The sequence below is a fragment of the Polistes dominula genome, unplaced genomic scaffold (assembly GCF_049000335.1).
Source record: "Polistes dominula isolate Pdom_NZ unplaced genomic scaffold, Pdom_raw_medaka contig_82, whole genome shotgun sequence".
NCBI lineage: Eukaryota > Metazoa > Arthropoda > Insecta > Hymenoptera > Vespidae > Polistes > Polistes dominula.
Genome location: NW_028301046.1, coordinates 2931075 through 2951373, shown reverse-complemented (window position 1 = coordinate 2951373; position 20299 = coordinate 2931075). Strand labels below are relative to the sequence as shown.

At 41.0% G+C, this 20299-nt stretch overlaps 1 protein-coding gene and 1 long non-coding RNA gene across 4 annotated transcripts in view; one reads left to right on the top strand and one right to left on the bottom strand.

Moving 5' to 3' along the window:
• Positions 1-1065: 1065 nt before the first annotated feature.
• Positions 1066-13468, bottom strand: LOC107074697 (uncharacterized). Of its 2 annotated transcripts, XR_016177531.1 has the most exons (4): positions 11414-13468; positions 10563-11339; positions 3303-5786; positions 1066-2203 (listed from the first exon to the last, which is right to left on the bottom strand). It is a non-coding gene; the product is annotated as an uncharacterized LOC107074697 (long non-coding RNA). The 2 variants fall into 2 exon arrangements; XR_001476922.2 differs by having other exon boundaries at positions 1066-5786.
• Positions 13469-14159: 691 nt separating this feature from the next.
• LOC107074671 (protein groucho) overlaps positions 14160-20299 on the top strand; it is a 96506-nt gene continuing 90366 nt past the window's right edge. Inside the window, exon 1 of one of the 2 annotated variants that reach the window (XM_089175287.1) lies at positions 14160-15240. In XM_089175287.1, coding sequence (XP_089031413.1) covers positions 15181-15240 — 60 coding nt within the window. In that variant the 5' untranslated portion in view covers positions 14160-15180. The remainder of the gene's footprint in view (positions 15241-20299) is intronic. The other variant, XM_015336329.2, reaches the window with a different exon arrangement.

The following is a 20299-nucleotide window of genomic DNA, read 5'->3' as shown; positions in this document are numbered from 1 at the left end:
TGGGTGAAGTGGGTGGACCAATGGAAACTCGAAAAAGATTATTCGACACGGTGAAATGTTTCGAAAATTTTTCCGCTTCGACGTGCCAAGCACCGTACGACTCATCATCCCTCTTTTTCTCTGTTTTTCTGGTTTTTTTTTTTTATTTTGGATTTTTTCTTTTTCTCTTATTCCTTTCGTCTTTTCCTGCAACAAAACCATCGCTAAACACGAGGGCGTGTGCAGTACGGTCGTGTATCGAATTTCGATTCCGTTGGTCGATTGCGTATACGCTCGACCACTCCAACTCTACCGGGGGTTCAAATTTCTCGAGGACCTCTCGTTATTTACTGTCATCCGACTCGGTTACGCCTTCTTCGTCCACTCCTTTTCCCTCTCTTTCTCGTTAAATTGCTCACTCACTTTCTTTACTTTTTATTTATTTTTTTTTTGTTCTCTATCTCAGCTTTCTCGTCCTTGAGCAAAATCGGTAAAACTAATAAGACGAAAAGAAAAAAAAAAAAAAAAGAAAAAAATCTAAGGTCCGTCCCTCTCAAAATTCAGTCGAAATCTTTTCCCTCAACATTCGAGTCCCTATGTTAAATTAAATCAGATTGGATTCGAAGAAAGCAATTGGACGGGTAAGGTCTGGAGAATCCTCTAACGCAAACAGAGGAATGCAAAGAGCCATCTCCTTCTGCGTTCTTCCTTTATATTATTGCTCTCTTCAATCTTTGAGTTTGTGTCATGTCGGTGAACAGGGTTTCTTCTATTTGCTACTGTATACAATGAGTATCCCTTCAAATTCGTATATCGTTACGGTTACTAGATTTTAGTATCTTCAAAATAAAGAAACAATTTAGAAATAAACTCGGTAAATATTAGATCGTCCTAAAAATGTCTTCCTTTTTTTGAGATAAGGTAAACAATATTGCACGCGTAATATTATTATTGTATTTTTTTACGTTATTTTACTAAATCATATCGATTCTATTCTATATATTACCTTTTTTTCTATACTTTAAATTATTCAACCTAAAAAATAATGTGTGCCAAAAATAACTTTTGAGACGACCTAATATGTAATTAAGGTATAGTAATATATTTATTTCTCAATAATTATTATTTAATTATTAATATATTTCTAGTAATATATTTATTTCTAAATAATTATTATAATCCTAAACACACTGTATCAATATTTTTCAAATAAAAATCTAATGAACCTAACTAACGGTGTACAATTTTAAAAGAAATATTTTAAATTTGACCAAATAATGTAAAAGTATCTCATTCAATGGATATACGAGTGAATATCCTTAAAACATTTTGTATTTACACATTCCTCTATAAAATTAATTATAACTATATAAATAAAATATTTTGCTAGATATAATTAATAAAACATTGATCACAAAAATAAAACAATAAGATTACTGAAAAAGATTCGTAAAAAATATTAAAAGTTTCATTGATGATCAGACCTCTTGCATCACGAACAAAATACTATTGCAGATGAAGAAAATATTTCTTTGTCTCTCTGCATGATTTAATCGTTTCTAACCATATAAGAGCTGTTTTTGGAGTCTTCCATAACGCATGTACGCGTTGGGTTGGATGTACGAGTCCTCCTACTCGTTCGTTCATCGTTCCTCGTCGTTCTCGGAGTCGATCGGAGATAAACGATGCATTGTCTCGGATGTTCGAACGACTACGACGACTACGACGACGACTACCACCAGAGAATCGTCGTCTTCGTCGTTGTGGTGGCTGTCGTCGTTGCCGCCTTGCTGCCGTTGCTGCTGTTGGCTCTTGAGGGGCATACCTCGTATATGCAGATACGCTTTCGCCTCGATGTATACCGAGGCCATTATGCTCGCTCCAAAGGCCCTCCACTCGTCTGAATTTACGAACGTTTCTCTGTCTCTCTTTCTCTCTCTTTCTCTCTCTCTCTCTCTCTCACCATTTATCTATCTATATCTCTATATGCTTGCGTGAGCGAACGAACGTGTTTGTAACTCTATGTATTATGTGTATTTGTATGTGTGTCTTTCTCCATGTCGCTTTGTACGCACGAGCTTCGTTATTATTCGAAGCGAGAAAGCATTGTCATGAGGAGAAACGTAAAGTTTACGATCGTTATCGAGTATCCTCTTTTTCTCTCTCTCTCTCTCTCTCTCTCTCTCTTTGTCTCTGTCTTGATTTTTCTCCTTCCGTTTCTCTCCTATACAATTTCAACAACAAAAAGAAAAAGAAAAATATAAAAAAGAAAAACAACAAGAAAAGAAAAAAAAATAATAAAGAAAGAGAAAACGTCGTGTGTTACATTGAAAATTTGCAAAACAATTTTTTCGATTCCAATCGTTCTCTATCTACTATAGTAGAAAAAACAAAAATAAAAGGAAATAAAAAAAGGAACAACAACATTTCTAAAGAACGTGAAAGAGTAGTTAGGAAGGTTGAGAATTTGATTTTGCGTTAAAATAAAATAAATCCTTGGTTAGATAAGCTCTTTGAAAGAGAAACCCCTTTTAAATAGAAAACGTCAAGCTTTTAGGAGGTAAAGTAAGGTAACAACACAACGGGTGTGTGTCATCGTCAAAATTTGTCCGTAGTGAGACTGTCGGAACGCAAAGTGGGCTTCTTTTTTTTTGTGAAAAAAAAAAAAAAAAAAGATAAAAGGGGAAGTCGACTCTTGTCGACGAGAAAAAGACACTTTTTTCCGCTCCCTTTAGCCTTTGGCTTCTACGTTTCGTGTATCCTCGACGCGTTTACAGGATGAAGCGTGTAAACGGAGGAAGAAAAGAAAAGAAAAGAAAAAAAAAAAAAGAAAAGAAAAGGAAAAAGAGTAGAAAGACGAGAAATAGGCGGCGGGCGGATGCCTTGAAGCAGCCCGCGTAAATCTGATTACGACGAAAGCAGGAGTCGCCTCATAAATTCTCGATGAAAGTCGACGTTAGAGAAAATGTCGGGGCTTCTCGTGTGGAGAAGCCCTTTTTTATAGGGGAACAGAAAAAAAAATGAAAAGAAAAGAAAAGGAAAAGGAAAAAAGAAGAAAAATGAGCGACCGCCTTTAGCGTTTAGGTGTTGACCTCCACCCTAATCGAAGCCACTGGCAAGTCCAAAGAATTTATTTATTCGCTTAACGCGCCTTTTATGAACCCTTCGGTGCGGGTGTCGGTCTAGCACGTTCCTTCCTTGCTAGTTTGTGTTTGTGTGCGTGTGTTACTGACTGGAACGAAGAGGGGAGGAAAGAGACAAAAAGACGAGGGATGAGAGAGAGAGAGAGAGAGAAAGGGAAAAACGTAAATTAGTGGACTTACACGCTCGGCAGCCCCCATTAAGCTAACGTAGCGAAGTATTATTAAGTCACCGCCCGTCGCCGATAGTTACGGACGACCTCCTGCGCTCGTGGATAATAATAATAGAGAGCACTGTGTGGGCCCAGGACGAAGTCGTCGTCGTAGTCCTCGTCGTCGACTACGACGTACTACGACGACGTAGGTTGGGATAATAATAACACAATAGACCGTCACAATGGATAACCGGCTAATAAATGGGGGGGAAAAAGGAATAGAAGAGAGACGATAGTCCGATGAAGCGACCAACAGAATCTACCTAGATATATTTATACTATGTATATAAGTATGTTATAGTATTTTATATCTCCTAGTAACTTGCCACGAGAGATACCAGACGAAAATAGTTCGGAAAATTCACACACACAAAAATCCTAGAAATTCACCTGATGTTAGAATCCAATTATGTAAATGAAATAGGTATCGTTAAAAATCTACAATAAATTAAGTAGTATATTTAGAAGTTATATACCTAAAAAAAACAACTTTAAAGGTAATAAAATTGAGCATTAGTATTAGGACTACATCGTGCATACGATTATATATATATATATATAAATGATCCATAACGAACAATTGGAACGATATGTTCGAGCAGCTCCGACATCGATGTCACTATTCATAACATCGAAAGCATCGAGACGGAAAGCAGCAGCAGCAACAGCAGCAACAGCAGCAGCAGCAACAGCGGGTTCGGTATCGATAGAAATTAGCCGAATTAGTATAATGCGGCTCGATCGCTCATCATTTTCTCCTACACCGTATTACGCAACGCGCGAACCTGTCGGTGTTTATCTTTACCGATCTGGAAGCGCGATCGACATCGTAAACGGTAGCATATAGGGCGATATATACATGCAAAACGACGACGTCGATCGCCAGATGAATTTTTAATTATGCATGCGCGTCCGCGCCTCTCTGCATATACCCATGCATTATTATTATAGCTCTTTCTCCCTCTCACTCTCTTCCTCTTCCCTCCCATTCTTTCTCTCGTTAGTTATATGGGCATTTAATGGTAGAGTGGCGATCGATAAACGATCGTCGTCGTCGTCGTCGTCGTCGTCGTCGTCATCATCGTCGTCGTCGTCGTCGTCGTCATGCTCGTATTCGAGATTTCCGTGTCGCAACACGGGATGGCCGGTTAGTATTACGCTACACCGTCGACAGAGCAAATGAGTAATTATTCGGCACGCATGCCCGATCTCGTTAATCGTAGCATCAGCCAATGCCTTACGGCTTAGCGTACTCCGTACGCCGGCTTGTGGCTTATGGTTTAACAGCCTGCCTTCTCGTATACCGCCTGACGCCGGACCTGTCTACTAATCCACCTCTCTCTCTCTCTCTCTCTCTCTCTCTCTCTCTCTCACCCTCTCGTTAGTTCACCGATTTTCTTTCTCGCTTCTCTATCAGGTATCTCCTTTTCGTCCTTCCACTTCGAGATCGGATCGTGAAAAGCGGATTACGTTCTTGGAGAGCACATTCTTTCGAGACGAGGGCTTCCTCGAGAATCGAGAGATAAGGCTGATCCTCCACTCTCGACAAAGGGACTTCGTCCGCTTCGATAACTGAGAATACCTGTCTCTTTATAAAGCTCTAACGAACCGATTTGTTTCGAAAGAAGAGATAATATCCAATCTCGATCGTCTCATCAATTCCCTCGCTAATTGCATTTCTTTGTTGTCTTTTTTCTATAAACTAACTTATGTATTTATCTATTTACTTATTTACATATATATATGTTTATATTTCAAAATAAATTGAAACACTGATTCTTTTCTATTTCCTTCAAATTTGAACAATATTTATTCTGTATAAATATACACACAAAATCAGTATCTGTATTATACCATAATATATATCATATAGTAATATTATCGTAAAAATATGCTAAACCTTTGATTACAAAGATTTAATATATTTGAAAATATAAATCAAAGAGTATATATCCCTTGATAGAATATCTGACAAATCTTGAAAAAGATACCTGCATAATCGCTTTTAATCATTTGATACACCTGTCCTTTGAAGGTATATCGAGAGAAAGAGGGAGAGAGGGGCAAGCAAGAGTATGTACACATAAGTCTTGCCCGCGTTCCCTAAGCGAGGAGGATACTAGGATGCGGGCGTTTATGCGGGCGTATACGCGCGATCGCACGAGCTAGTGCAACACGTGGCGTTGCCACAGCAACTGCGTCTAATTAGCCGCTCGGTTGCGCGCAGAATTGAATTTCAATCGTCGTAATTCGCTGATTCGCTTCGTGCGTGCGAGCATGAAAGCGTGGAGAACGGAGAAGGATCGGGAGCGAGAAGAAACTGCAACAGACGAAACGAATTCGTTTCGAGATTACGGAACAGGGTTCGAAAGAGAAATAGGAGGAAAGAACAGTAACGAGTAATTAAATGTATATGTTGTATTCCTGCTAGACTCTCCCAATGCTCGGAAACCTGAAAAAAAGTATAACATAAGATTACATTAGTACAATATAAAGAAAATCAAATGTATGAGTGAATGTATGCAACGGTAATAATATTCCTAATAAAGTGAATTTAAACTGTTAATGTTCTAATTTCAACATTTTTTCACTCTAATGTAATTATTTTATCGCATCTGCACAGTAATGACTTTGAGGGTTAAATTTACATATAATAAAAAAAGAATGTATTAGAATATTAAAATAATTGTTAATTAATTGAAAGGAATGTGTATTGTTAATTAAAAACACCCAGTATATGATCGGTACACCGTCCTCTTCGAAATTCACCTTCAAACTGACAAGTTATCCTGTGTCAAAATTCTTATATGAAATATTGTTTATATGTGACATTCCGAACATTACGCATGTGTACAACGGTAATAGTATTCCGAATAAAGAGTATTTAAGATTATAACGTTATAATTTTAGTATTTTTTGCATTTTAATGTAATTATTTTATCACACCTGCACAATAATGACTTCTAGGATTAATTTAAAAGTAAGCCAAAGTAAACTTTGGGTACCGAAGTTAAGGGAAAGCAATATAAACAATATTGAATAAAAGAATTTTTTATAGGGGATTTTCTTTTACCCTAGTCTCATCGAAGTGGATACATTCCCTAACGTTTCTCTAAATGGTAATGGCAGCTTCGAAAACACACTCCGCTGTTCATCTTTGACGTCTGAGTTGTGGCCTCGTGCGAACTACCGTACGAAACGCAGGGATTCTCTGGTTGACTGGTAACCGAAGTAGAGGGTAAAGCTTCTAGAGGGAAGGCTATGTTTTTGACGAAACCGGCTCTCTCTCTCTCTCTCATTCTCTCTCCCTCGATGGATTTATTTAAGGGCGTGTATTCACCAGGAGATACAATGGCAACACGACTTTACGGAGGGTGAAATCTCTTTCTCTCTCTCTCCTTTTCTCTGTCTTGCTTCCACGCTTGACGAAGGTTTACAGACGACATCTGCGGCCAGTTTCGACCCCCCGGCGTGACGAAACGTCGAATAACGAATGGGTCACAGAGAGTAGGGAGAATTTCGAGCACAGAAGAGCTCTTTAAGGACGCTAACTGACCGAAGGGTGTGCCTTTGCTGACACGACACTGCTTCTGTATTTTCGAAAGGACGAACTAGGGAGAATCATGAAGCAGCTAGGCGGTAAATCGACCGTTAAAAATCTCTTACACGATTCTCTTGGCATTCTTTGCCAGCACGTTTCTCTCTATCTTCCTTTTCTTTTTTTCTCTTATGGTTAGTCTATTCCTAACATTCTCTTTCTTCTTTCTTTTTTACAGTATAATCTTGTGACGAAATGGTACTGACCCTTAGATGTCACAAAATCATCTCTAACCACTTTGCTCGTTCCCACTTCGTTGAACTGTTGAATATTTTCTGCCTCGTATCGATCGATGTAGATAATACAGTGACAAAGCAGAGATGTATTCTGAAATAGTGCAAATTTCCAAGAAGAGGATGGAGAAATTCATGTTGAGATGTAGAGATAACGTCATATGAAAGTTTTCGTTTTCCGTTTTGGAGGAGTGGCAGAGTGTGTGGGCGCTTTATCGCGCGACGAAGTTTCCACGTGAGCTCATGTACTCTCGTAGAGTCGGAACGTCCTAGTACTCTCGAGCTTTCCTACCTCTTGTACATACGTACTACCTACATAGATACTACGAGTACTCTCCGTGCCGTTGTAACGATCCTAGTGTTAGTTGTAGTGGTGGTGGTGGCGATGACGATGCTGGTGTAACTTTACAAACGTACATTACGCGTCTCCTCCGACTGCATGGTAAATGCGTTGTCGCGCGCACCGAGAACACTATAACACTATATTCGAGCACGCGTTACCCGCCGTGAGTACACGTGTACAATGTGCACCGTGGTACGCGATAGTAGGATCTGGGCCAATGGCGTGGGGCATAAGGGTGACGTTATTTGATTATCTTCGACGTCGACGATTCGCCCTTCTATTTGTGCGACAAAGCTAATGATAATTTATGATGACTGAATAGAAAGACGAATAGAGATAGAGACACAGATAGAGAGACAGGGAAAAAAAGAAAAAGAGAAAGAGAAGCAAAGTAATTAGAGGATCTCGATGGCTCTTTTAAACATCGATAACGAGCGTTCGTAAAGCATGCCCTGGAGATTTCTCGAGCAACCGAAGGCCCTGTACGCTAACAAAGATTTATCTTGTACGCTTCGTCGAACGCAAAAGGATGCCGATCTCTTTCTTTCTCTCTCTCTCTCTCTCTCTCTCTCTCTCCCTCCCTCTCTTTCTCTTTATTCGTTCGTCGAGATTCATAGAAGCGAATATCAGCACTGCGAAAGTTTGTGTTGAGTACCGATACAATAGAGAACACTAGACGAAAACGGTAGGGTTCTCCTCGCGCGAAAGGATCCACTCGATGCGAGTGCTACTTCGTTGAGCGTTAGTCGACGGTACCTTTGTAAAGCTATAACTCGAGTTAATCGTGTCGTTCGAAGTGAGAGAGAGAGAGAGAGAGAGAGAGAGAGAGCAAAAGTGGAAATACGATCGATTCTCGAGTCTCTTTCGTTATCGCTTACGAAACGTAGCGAGAAAGTCGATTCTTTTGCGATAGTCATGGCTTTCGAGCTTAATTTCTCGAGATAATTATTATTACGGCACGTAAATACTTTCATAACGAGCGAGGAGAAGAAGCGCGCCACGAGCCGTTCTCAAATTTTCGCAGCTCTCGCGGTAATTAACGAAATACAAATTGCAAGGAACGCGTTCCCACGCTGGTGAGGTTCATAAAGTGAGTAACGCGCTCTCCCTGTCCAAGCTCATTAATTAATTCAGCTCCATGAATAAAAAGAAAGAAAAATAAGGGGAAGAATGGTAAAGAAAGAAAAGGAAAGAAAAGAAAGCGAGGAGAAGGAAGGATACAAAGAACCGAGTAGAAGATGCGTAGGAGGGAGAGAGGGATGGGATTGAAGATCGTAGAGTGTCTTCCTCGAGTTACCTGGTGATGCTGGTGCTGGTACTGGTGCTGATGGTGGTGGTGCTCGGAGTTGGATCCATAAATACACTTGGTCGTGTTAATTCCGTGTGCCGAGCACGAGACCGAGCAAGAGACCGAGGAAGAGACCGAGCTAGCAGGCAGCAGAGCAGGCGGTCGAGCAAGCGGCCGAGCCACTACCGGTATTAACCGAGTCCAACGACACGCGGTTACACCGCGAAAAGGGAGATAATTTCGAGCTTGGCCCATCCTACCTCGAGCCAATTTGTCTCCGGCCGTCGGATAAAACGTCGACGTAGCCGGCTGTTATTTGTAATTTGGATAACGGTACTCCGCGTTTTGTGCCAGAACCGCGGAAGACATTTGTCAACGTACTCACGTACTCGCGCACTCGCACGGCCAAAACTCTTTTGCCAAAAACTTTTTTTTTTCCTATTTTGCTGAACACTTTTATATAACGTTAGTTGCAGCAAGCCCGTTTAACCATCGTTTCTCATCTTTTCTTTTCTTTTCTTTTCTTTTTTTCTCTTCTGTATTTGGCCAAACTTCATTCTTCCCTTATCTTCTCTTTCTTTCTTTCTTTTTTTTGCCCTTTCACGTAGCAAATATCATGTTCGATCACAAGAACGAGCACTGAAGATCCATCGAACTTAATTGCTAACATCGTTCGACTGGGAAAGCTTTCGTTTATCCATTAAGCATCGAGTTCGGTTCTACTCCACCGACAGTCAGCAGACATTAGCCAAATGTTCTCCCCTCGATCGACCACCGTGTCGAGGAGCGACCTCGAGTCGACCCTTCGAGCCTCGTCTAGAAATTCGATCCTTTGGGATAATGCTGGCTCTTCATCGAGCTCCGGAGAAAGAGAAAGAGAGAGAGAGAGAGATGAAAGAGAAAGAGACTAAACGTGATTCCTCGAATCTCGGATTATGGTGTACGAAAACACGTTGTACGCAGCGTGTCGCGTTAATGGTTATGGCATGGGCGTGATGTTTACCACTCACCGCTCGTTAAGATTTTTATATATATCGCGATCGATCCGACGAAGGTCGACTCCTTGCGATTCGATCTTGCTATAAAACGAATCAAGTTTTCTCGGAACAGCCTTTTGCTCGTAGCTCGTAACTACTTTTCAGCTATGGATCACAGCATATCCGACTGGTCCTAAAGTCAGTATCTCTTCTCAAGCTGTTCGTTTTATTCTTTCTCTTTCTCGTTCTCTGTTTGTCCTGTTTTTCTCTCGATGGTATACATTAATGAGGCTCGAAGCGGTCGATCGCGTCCTCTTGGCAACGTCCGACAGTCTTGGCGTTGCCGAGTAGAAGTCGAGCCTCTTACGAGATCTCCTCTCGTGCGGTTGGATAAAGTGGTCGCTGGTCGAGAGCGAGAGAGATTCAAAAAGAGAGAGGGAGAGAGAGAGAGAGAGAGAACGACGCGGTTGCCCGGTGCACTCAACCAATTATAATTAATTACGTCGGCCCCTTCGTATATAGACCGCCATTTTCAAGGAGGAAATTCTCTCATACGATGACACTAATAGAGAGCCCACCTGAGGCGCTTCCTTCGAAAGGTATTCCCGGATATAAAGACTTCTTTTTCCCAATCTAATTTTTATCGAAACAACGATTGATACGCACCAAGGAAAGAGACAAACTTATCTGTTTAGATACCACGTATCTTAGCTTTTTCTATCTATCTCCATAGATTATTAAGAGTAGCGATTTAAGATAAGGATAGATCGTGTAAACGATAATACCTACCCATCGGCCAAGTTTGGCGAGTTAACGAGGCTCTAAGCTGTTGACTCTTTTTCTTGCGCAAAGGTAAATTCCAAAGGGGCCTAGTGTCACGTTTTTCTTTATCTTCCTTCCTGCGTTACTTCTATCCTCTTACACGGTCGAACGCTTCGCGTTGCACTATCTTGCAGCTTTTCGTAATTCGCAAGATCCGCGATGATCGGGCAAGATCGCCGCAGGTTGAGAACATCGGTGTGGTTAGCCGCGGCAACCGCAGCGACTGGTTCTGCCGCTTATTGGGGTCTCTCTCGCTATCGCTTTTCACGGTATCGTTCGATCTCTCTTGCACTTGCTCGCGTGCTTCTCGTCTACGCGCCACTTTCGTTCCTTTTCCCTCTCGGTCGCGCTTTGGCCAGAGTTCGGTGAGTACCGCGCAGAGCCGCACCGAGGACACGTATCTACGGAGCGAACACGGTGAACACGCAAACCGGCTGCGGCAGGCGGCAAGCGGCTGGCAAGGCGGCTCTCGTATAAACCGCAGCCGACCAAGCGCGACCGACAGCTACGCCAACACTCCACGGTACTACCTTATATTCCTTCTTCACTCGGTGGAAAGGAGATAAAGAGCCGCACCTGAGAAAAGAGAGGAAGGGAGAAAGAGAGAGAGACAAAGCAAAATACGCTCACGGTTTTCGCGATAAACAAAACCCACCGTTGCCGCGGTACGTCACGTATTTATTTCATTAAGGGTAGGTCCCGCACCATCGCCTCCGCCATGCACCAACCGACGAATATACGACTCTGAGAATTAAAGAGGGAAAGAGAGAATGAGAAAGAGCTCTTGCGTATATATAATCACGCACATATACACCTACCATCTCGCGTTCCGCGAAGCATGACAATGGGGTTTTCTAATCCTTCTTTGGATTAAGGGTCGAAAGCAAGGCTCGCTGTACGGCAGAGCGAGAGAGCTTCAGGTAATGGGATCGACGTTTCGTTATGTTACTTTTCCATTCTCATCCTCGGCCTTTCTATCTTCCGACCGGCGCAGCACCACCGCCGCCACCGTTACCACCACCGCTGCCACCATCACCACCACCACATCACATCACCCTGAACAGCCTTTGCTGTTTCGGTTCGTAGGGTCCATCCCACAGAGTCCTCTTCCACCTCCTCTTCATCCTTCACCAGCACCACCTTCTCCACCTCCTCCCTCAACCGTGTTTTTCCTCGTGTAGCCCCCTATTTTTCATGTTTCGCTGCGGCTTCGCGTAGCACCTTCATTTCGTATAGCTATGGCCATAGAGAACGCGAGAAAGAGAGAGAACGAAGAAGTCCGCGCGGACTAAACATGCTGACGTCGATCGAAAAAGTCACGTCGAGGATTGGACGAGGACGAGCTCTCATTCGAGTCTTTGCGCCAGTAGCACAGAGTGGTAGGGCGTATAAGGCTACGATTGGCCAAGGTTCGACTTTGAACGTTCTGATTGGTCGAGGTGTAGTAACAGAATCCACGCGGACGGCTTCCCTTACGAGGCTGCTGGACGATAGCGGCAATCAAGTAGGAAACTGCTTGGGACTGTGTGCTGCGCGATATTCACATAGGGGCATCCCCTTACCACACACGCGAGCAACCCGGTCTTCACTACTTGCGCATGTACGTTCGCAACCGTGATGAGGGAGTGAGAGTGAGATACGTGCGTCTACATATATTCTATTCACGGAGGGAGTGAGAGAGAGAGAGAGAAGAGAAAGCATGGTTACTCTCTCTTGCCCTTTCTTCCTTCCTATCCCTACCCCTTGTTACTCTCTACTCTCGCTCTCGCACTTTATGCAGCCACGGTATGTAGGGGTTGGGAAAACGGGTGGAGGCGCCATATTTGTGGTGGTATGGGAGGTGAGGGAAATCACGAGTACCGAGAGAGAGAATGACGTGGGGTAGTGGGAACGGGAGGAGGGGAGGGTAGAGGGAAAGAGCGAGTTTATGCGGACATCCGTGTCAGCCCGGTGACGGCCATTTTGCGAAAAACTTTCGATTTGTTTGCACGCGTCGGCTGAAGGGGGGGAGACGAACGACGGCTAATACTCGCGCGTATGTACGCCACGGCCGCGATTTCGTCGATCTATCCACCTATCTATGCTTCCAATGATCCTGTCTTCTTCTCGATATATACTTACCTCTACTTGGAATCGTTCGAAGAACCATACAATACCGAGATCGTCTTCTTCCTTCATCCACCGATTGATACTTTCCTTGAAATAATCTAAACCATCGACTAGACTTCTGAATAGTTTAAGGGGAGAGTAAGATACGTAATCAACGTCGATAAATGTATACATAGGTATACTTACTTACTTTCGTTGAGTCAGTCGCTATTTTTAAATCTCATCTCCCGCGGCGGCGTATCGTTTCGCGTAGTGCAAACAAAATCAGGGCGCGTCGAACGGTTGATGGAGGGAAAAAGACAGTAAAGAGAGAAAGAAAAGCTTCGACAAAATATTCACGAAGCCTTCCTCTCTTATCGACGATGAGCCATGCACAAGTCGTGACTAATTTCGATCGTTTGTAGAACCGCCAATGACGACGTAAATATATATATGTATATGCACATGTAGTAAAGTATACATAGATAGGAGTCGCGCAACTTCTCTCCTCCGTATTTTGCACGAGAAAATGCTAGGAGAAACATATAGTCGTAAAACAAGACAAGTTTGAGCATGCTAGCTCCTGACGCCTTAGATACTTCATGGAAAAAAGAATAACAATAGAAAATAGATGGTGTTTCTTTTTGGTTTTATTTTCGGTCTGTTAGATGCTACGTTTTAATAGAAGTTTCGAACCGGCCCGTCATCGATTCGATCTCCCTACGATCGAAAAATAAAAACGTCGAGTTTGATCGTGTTAACTCGGTAGAGAGCATTAAAATCAACTTGGCTGAGGAACATCCAGCCATCGGAAAGCGCGAAAGGGCATGCACGTGTCAGCTTGTACGTGTGAGTGGAAAGAGAGAGAGAGAGAGAGAGAGACGATAGAGAGTAAAGTACTATCGAGGGAGGGGGCGCATCAGAAAGGGGAGAGCATCGTAGCGACGTTTTAACGAGCCGTGATTTTCGTGCTCGCCTTTTCGAGGCCCTTACATAACGCGACTTAATTGTGAAGGAGCTATCGCGCCGGTTAATACGAGCCTTGAGGACGAAGAGAAAGAGAAAGAGAGAGAAAGAGAGAGAGAGAGAAAGAGAGAACGACAAGGAGATGGAAATGCCAGAAACGATGGAGACGATGGAGACGATGGAGACGACGAAGACGACGACTAGGTTCGAGGGGCTGCTTGGCGGGTCTAAGTGCGGTGAAGCGAGGCAGCAATGTTGCTGAAAGAAAGAACGAGCCATATCTAACATAAGAGAGAAAGAGAGACAGAAAGAGAAAGATAGAGAGAGAATAAGAGAGTGAGAGAGTGTGAGAGAAAGAACGAAAGAGTAGAAGGGTGCGGGGTGCTTATAGCGGTGGAAAAGAGATAGAAGGAGAACGAGTAAGAGACCCACCGAGTGGTAGAGTAGAGTGGGAGGGAGTCAGAGTGGGGATCTCTATCCCCACTACTTCGGCGTCCATCAGTCGCGCCGTGTACGTCGTTGGGAGAGGTTGTTTCGTGTCGTGAAACTTTTCAAATCGACGCTTTGACAACGATCGCGCGTTTTTCGTTCTAAAGCTTCGAGTTGGAAGCGCAAGTGTGTGTATGGAGTATAATTGTTTAAAAAGTGTTCAGTGAATAATTGGCGAAAGGATCGTACCAGTGAACATAATTGTGTTTTGTTTCCTTCGGTGTAACTGTGAATACGAAGAGTAACGGAATTATCGACCTCAGGAACAATGGTGTATAAAAAAATGAAATCTTTCGGAAAAATCGAGTTATTATAACGCTGTGACACTAACACGTTCTTCGTTCATCTTTAAAATAAGCATATTTTCATTGGCGTTTTTCCGCGTACGTTTCTCGTGGTACAGTTCGTCTCAGTAGCTCTCTATTTTACCGACTGATCTGAAAGTTGGAAAAGGACGTGACACTTGCTAAACCGGCCACGGTGTCTTCTCTTACCTTTCATCGCCTTTGAATTCTTTGCTATTCCTTCCGATTCCTGTTATATCATTTTGTAAATCGTTTCTATTGCTTTTATCTCCTGATTTTCATCGACGCCGTTATTGTTACTTTCGCGATTCGGATCAACGCGAACCGGATCGATGCAAAAAGGAGGCGTTGAGGAGGAACGTGGAGCATGCCGATGGATCCTAGTCGTCGAAAAGGAATTGTGATCGTCGTTCGGAGGGACGCTTGGATCGTCCAGAAAAATTTTTCTACGAGGGCACGCCGTTCCAGCTGTTCCAGTCGTTTCTACCGTTCCAGCCGTTTCAACCGTTCCCCATTAACAGCATAGCCCGCGCGAGTTTTCGCCGTTTGAATTCGGCGCTGCTATTTTGTTTTCTACTTTGTTAAGTAATCGCGTTCGTTAAATAATTTCGTGTAATTGTTATCTTTTCGCGTGTCGGTGCATCGCGATGACGCGACCTTGACACTCCCAAATTTTTTTGGATACCTTTTTCTCGTGAAGGAAGATAACCCAAGGAACCTGGACAAGGAATATTATTATGTATCCTAGTGCTGGAATCAACGCGGCTGCGGTAGCTGCTGCTGCCGCGAGACATCCGGTGAGTACTAAATGAATTTTTCTTTTTCTTTTTGTTCCTTTTAATTTAAACTTCTATCATTAGCATCGAATTTATTCAGCTATATAGCCACAAAGTTGATGGATTAAATGAAATGTTTCTTTTTTTTTTTACTTTATACCTGTTTATCATTTTACTATTTTCTATTTTTGCGATATGCACTTGCCGTCGCTTCGGTTGAACAAACTCTTTTCGTAGAATTACTAACTTTTTTTGAGCCTTTTTTAAAAAAGATTTTCTTTTACCTTTTATTTTTAATAATTTTATTTTACAATAGAACTTTCTAATTTTATTACTTCAATTGAAATAATTTTTATAAATCCATATTCCTATTTATTTATCGAGTATTGCGACGATTTATTACTTGCAGTTGTTAAAACTTAGCTTTTACAATCCCATAGAGAATTTCTTTCTGTTTATTACAATTAACAATTATTATTATTATTTTTTTTTTTTTCACTAAGAACCGTTAATCGTTACAAAAGTCATTTTCTTTTCTTTTCTTTTCTTTTCCCATATACACTCTTGTTATTAGAATACATTTCCGTGTATTTAAACATTCTCGTTTCTTCGAAAGTTGAATAAATTTTGTTGTTAAAGTCACCGAGGTGTAACGCAGTTTTTTTTTTTATTTATTTTTTTTAATCAAGAAAAATGCGTGTTAAGTGATTTTTGCAAGTAGCAAGTTATAAAAGAATGTTGCGTTTCGACTACGTGCTCTCACATGATGCAAACATCACGCCTTCGATATTTTTTTGTATTTTTATTTTGTTTTGTTTTTGTTATATTTCTTTCTCTCTCCCTCTCCCTCTCTCTCTCTCTCTCTCTCTTTCTCTCTTCATCTTTCCCTTTCACATTCACTTGAATATCGTATAGAGCCGGTTCGAATTCCTCTTGCAGTGCGTTTCTCTTTACCGTAGCTTGCATATTTATCGAGCGACTCTTTCGAGATGATTTATATTCCTGATTTACATTGTTGTTAAGCTCGTTAACCTTGTCTCTTTCTCTCATTCTCTCCCTCTCTCTCTCTCTCTCTTTCTTTTTAAGTACACATATTTGTACATACGTCCATCATATCGGATAAATTATATTTGTAGTACAAACGCAAGAGGAGACACGGAAATAGAGAGAAAACAACAAGAAAAAACAGACAGAGAGATTGAAGGAGAGGGGACAGGGATAAAAATAAAATTAAATAATAATAAAAAAAAAAAAATAAATAAATTGTGTATAAAATATAATATATGCAAAATGGAAAGATGATTGTCGACGGAAGCAGCAAGTTCCATCGGACGGTTTAATTAAAATCGACGTTGAATCGCGCCTCCCTTCCATTTGATTATTATTATTATTATTATTTTCTTCTCTCTTCTCGATTCGTAAAAATATTTTTTTGAAAAAGGGGTCGCAGGTACCCTTCTTCGCATTATAGTCGTTGTTATTAGGTTTGAGCGATTTGTTCATCGTAACTCGATCCAATTGAGGGGGACGGACTTGCTTGGTTTCACTCACACACGTTGAAAATACATACCTATTCGTACTTACACACGGATAGCCTTCTCTTTCTTCCTATCCTTCTCTTCCTCACACACGTACGCACACATCTACATGTATACAAACATACACGAACGATTCTGGTCACGTTTAGTGACGTAGGCAGTGGGCTGCGTTACAGCAGTACCTCGATCGTCCATATTCTATCAGGTTACCGTTCAAAGAATTCTTTTTAACCTGCCAAATTGGTGCTCATGACACGAACCCTATTCTCTTTATTTTTGTTCATTTTGTTTTTTGTTTTATCGTATAATTTGCTTCGAGGAATTTCAAACGTATTATATTAGTCTAATAAACGTGTAACAATTGTAGACATATTCTTGTTAGCACAGATTACATATATCTATCTACATACTCATTAATTTCATCATCGTATCGTTTTTGTCATATTAGGAGTGTGAGTATATGCGGAAATCTATTGACGTACATAAACGATATCGAAAGATCCCATTATTTTAATCTCGTTTGCATTTGGTTTCCTCGGGCGCACGATTACCTACAGATTCCAAGAGATCATGCTGTGAAACGGTGGAGAAAAGACGATGTCGCACGTGTTCGTCACGAGCGAACGAGTTAACTCGACGCGCATCCTATGTATATAATCGTATATATGTATTATATATATATATATATATATATATATATATATATAAATATATATATACTCACTCTTACTTAGGTACGTATGTACGTATGTAGAAATGACTAGCATAAATGGGCTCGCGTAAGCGACACGTGCTCCTGCCAACCCGGACGCACGTGTGCAGACCTCTTTCCCGCCTCCACTTCACCCCGTCCTCCTATTTCGAGATATCGAGAGGTGCGTGGGCGACTTGTAAATTCTCTCTCTCTCTCTTTCTCTCTCTATTTTTGTCTTTCTTTTTTCCTTTTTCTTTAGAATTAATGTTTCGTATTTTGTACATTTATCGTTTGTTTTTATTGTATTATTTATTCGTGTCTTACAACGATTTGTTCATGGATATAATTTGTAGACACCGGTATAATATTTTTATAGAAATGAATCCCTAAACGTGCAATATGTTCGAATTAATTCTCGTCCAAGTGATAGGGGTAGAAATGTGAACACTTGAGTTAAACTTGAGTAACGTCGTATTTTATGTTATCATATGATGAATAGTTGCATGCTTAAATAGACTCGAGTCTATTTAAAGATAATTTTGAGGAAGTCGTTATATTGCAAAGGAATAAATTATTTTGATATCCGTATAATTTGAATCTAATTTTGTATTATTATTGTAATATTTCGAAATGTGTTCTTTTTAAAAGTATTTAATAAAATAATTTTCTCACCTCGGTATATTACACGTTAGTGTCATATATTTTAACGATGATTTCGTAATATCGTTATGAATAGTAAGGACAAAAGTGCAGTTGACGATTCTTCATAGTCGCGTTAGAACCACGACACGTTAATATGCTATTGTGAAGCAGCATTTCGAAGAAACGACAGCGATAAGAAAACAGACATTTCCCGTTTCTTTAAATAGAATCATTGAACGAGGCAACTGTTAGTAGGGTGCTTTGACGAAGACGATATTATAGATCCAATTTCAACTACGTCAAATTTTTGGCAACGTTTATAACCAACGTTACTTGTGTTTGCGAGTAGTATGCTAGATGAACGAGCACCTTTGGCATAGAGATTTGTTTTTGCCCGTGCCAAAAATACTGCAACTTTGTACGGATTTATCTCTCTCTCTCTCTGTATATTTGCAAGACGTTTGCGTTAATCGCACAAAGATTAGAAGATGGATGGATGAAAGGATTGATTACGTTATACGCCTTTTCTTTATTTCGAATTTTACGTAAAAATAAAATCGTCAGTTTGACATTAGTGTGTTGGTTTAAATCAAATTATACTTTTCGTCTGATTCAAAATAAAAACATGAAAAAAATAATGCAATGTTTCTAACTTCTCAAACATTTGTTTTTTTTTTTCTTTTTTTAAAGGATAAACAAATGTTTTCACCGATTAATATGAAACATCGTGTAGAAAATGTGGTGTTGCTTAGTTCGTCGACTTTAATAACGATAATCGTGATTCTTTGCAAGAGCGAGGAAAAAAGAAATAAAAAAAAGGGGGAGTGGGGGTAGAGAAAAAAAAGAGAGAAAGAAGTCGGTCATTACAATGTATTATAATGGTGTTGTCGGGTAAGAGGGAAACTCCGATGGAATAATGAAAGCTTCATCTGGCCCATCCCTAATAACAGGCGTTACACCGGATGCGGCATGGCGATATTGTAGCACGTGGAGAGATAGACTGGCAGGCAGACAAGCACGAGCAAGCAAGCAAGCAAGCAAGCAAGCAAGCAAGCAAGCAAGCAAGCAAGCAAGCTGGCAGGCTGGCATGCAGGAAGGCAGGCAGGCAGGCAGGCAGCTTGATATATAGAAACGAGACGACCCTGTGAAAGGGTCCTCGTAGTACCTCCTCCTGTGTCCCTTCGCGTCAACGTTATGAAAGAAACTTCCTGATATCCTTTTCTATTCTGACTAATAATTCTCCCCATTTTGTCAGATTAGTTTTCCACGAGAGATCGGTTATTCAAAATTCAAAAAGATTTTAGAAGGTTTTTTTAAACTTCGAAATTTTTAGTCTTACGCGTAATTCGATCGTTTTTCGAGATTATTATTATTTTTTTTTTTTTTGTAAATAAAATGAAAATAAAACAAGAAAATGTATACGTATGTTGGACGTGGATGAATATTAAATAGGAAAAATACGGGTCGCATTAGAAGATGGACATTACATTCCGTAAATTCGCGCGCACGTTCGCGCGCAGCAGCGGAGCCCGGCTTTCGGCAAATATTGATACCTTTAATCGGCTTGTTTGCGCCGACGCGTCGCTCAAATGTATACGGTGTGTGCAGCTGAAAAAACTCGATGTGCTCGACAGACTGGAAGGTGTACGAGAATGTACGAGAGGGAGAAAGAGAAAACTGGAGGGAGAAAAACAGAGAGAGAGAGAGAGAGAGAAAGAAAAATAGAAAAAGAGAGAGAAAGAGAAAATGCGATCGGAAAGAGAGAAGAAGAATCGGCCATCTTGCGTCCCTTATCGTTCGTTCGTTCGTTCGTTCGTTGGTTGGTTGGTTGGTTCGTCTGCGCGGAAATTCGAGGAAAATTCGTACCGATAAAGCGGCCCGTTTGAGATGCGGCCGAGCGTGTCAGACGGCCCGTTATTACCGGAATCGACGATGCGTGACTTCCGTTTCGGAAATTTTCCGATTTCTAAACAGATTCCGACGAATTATTATTCGAGAAAGAGAAAGGAGAGAGAGAGAGAGAGAAAATGTTATTCTTACCGATTATTCTTTATTCTTATCGTAATCGAACGAAACACGAAACTGTTGCTTAACGAGGCATCATAATGAGAATTGGAATTACCGTCGATTTGTATCAGTCAAATTGTGCAAATACATATACATATATATATATATATATATATATATATGTATTTATCTTTTAATA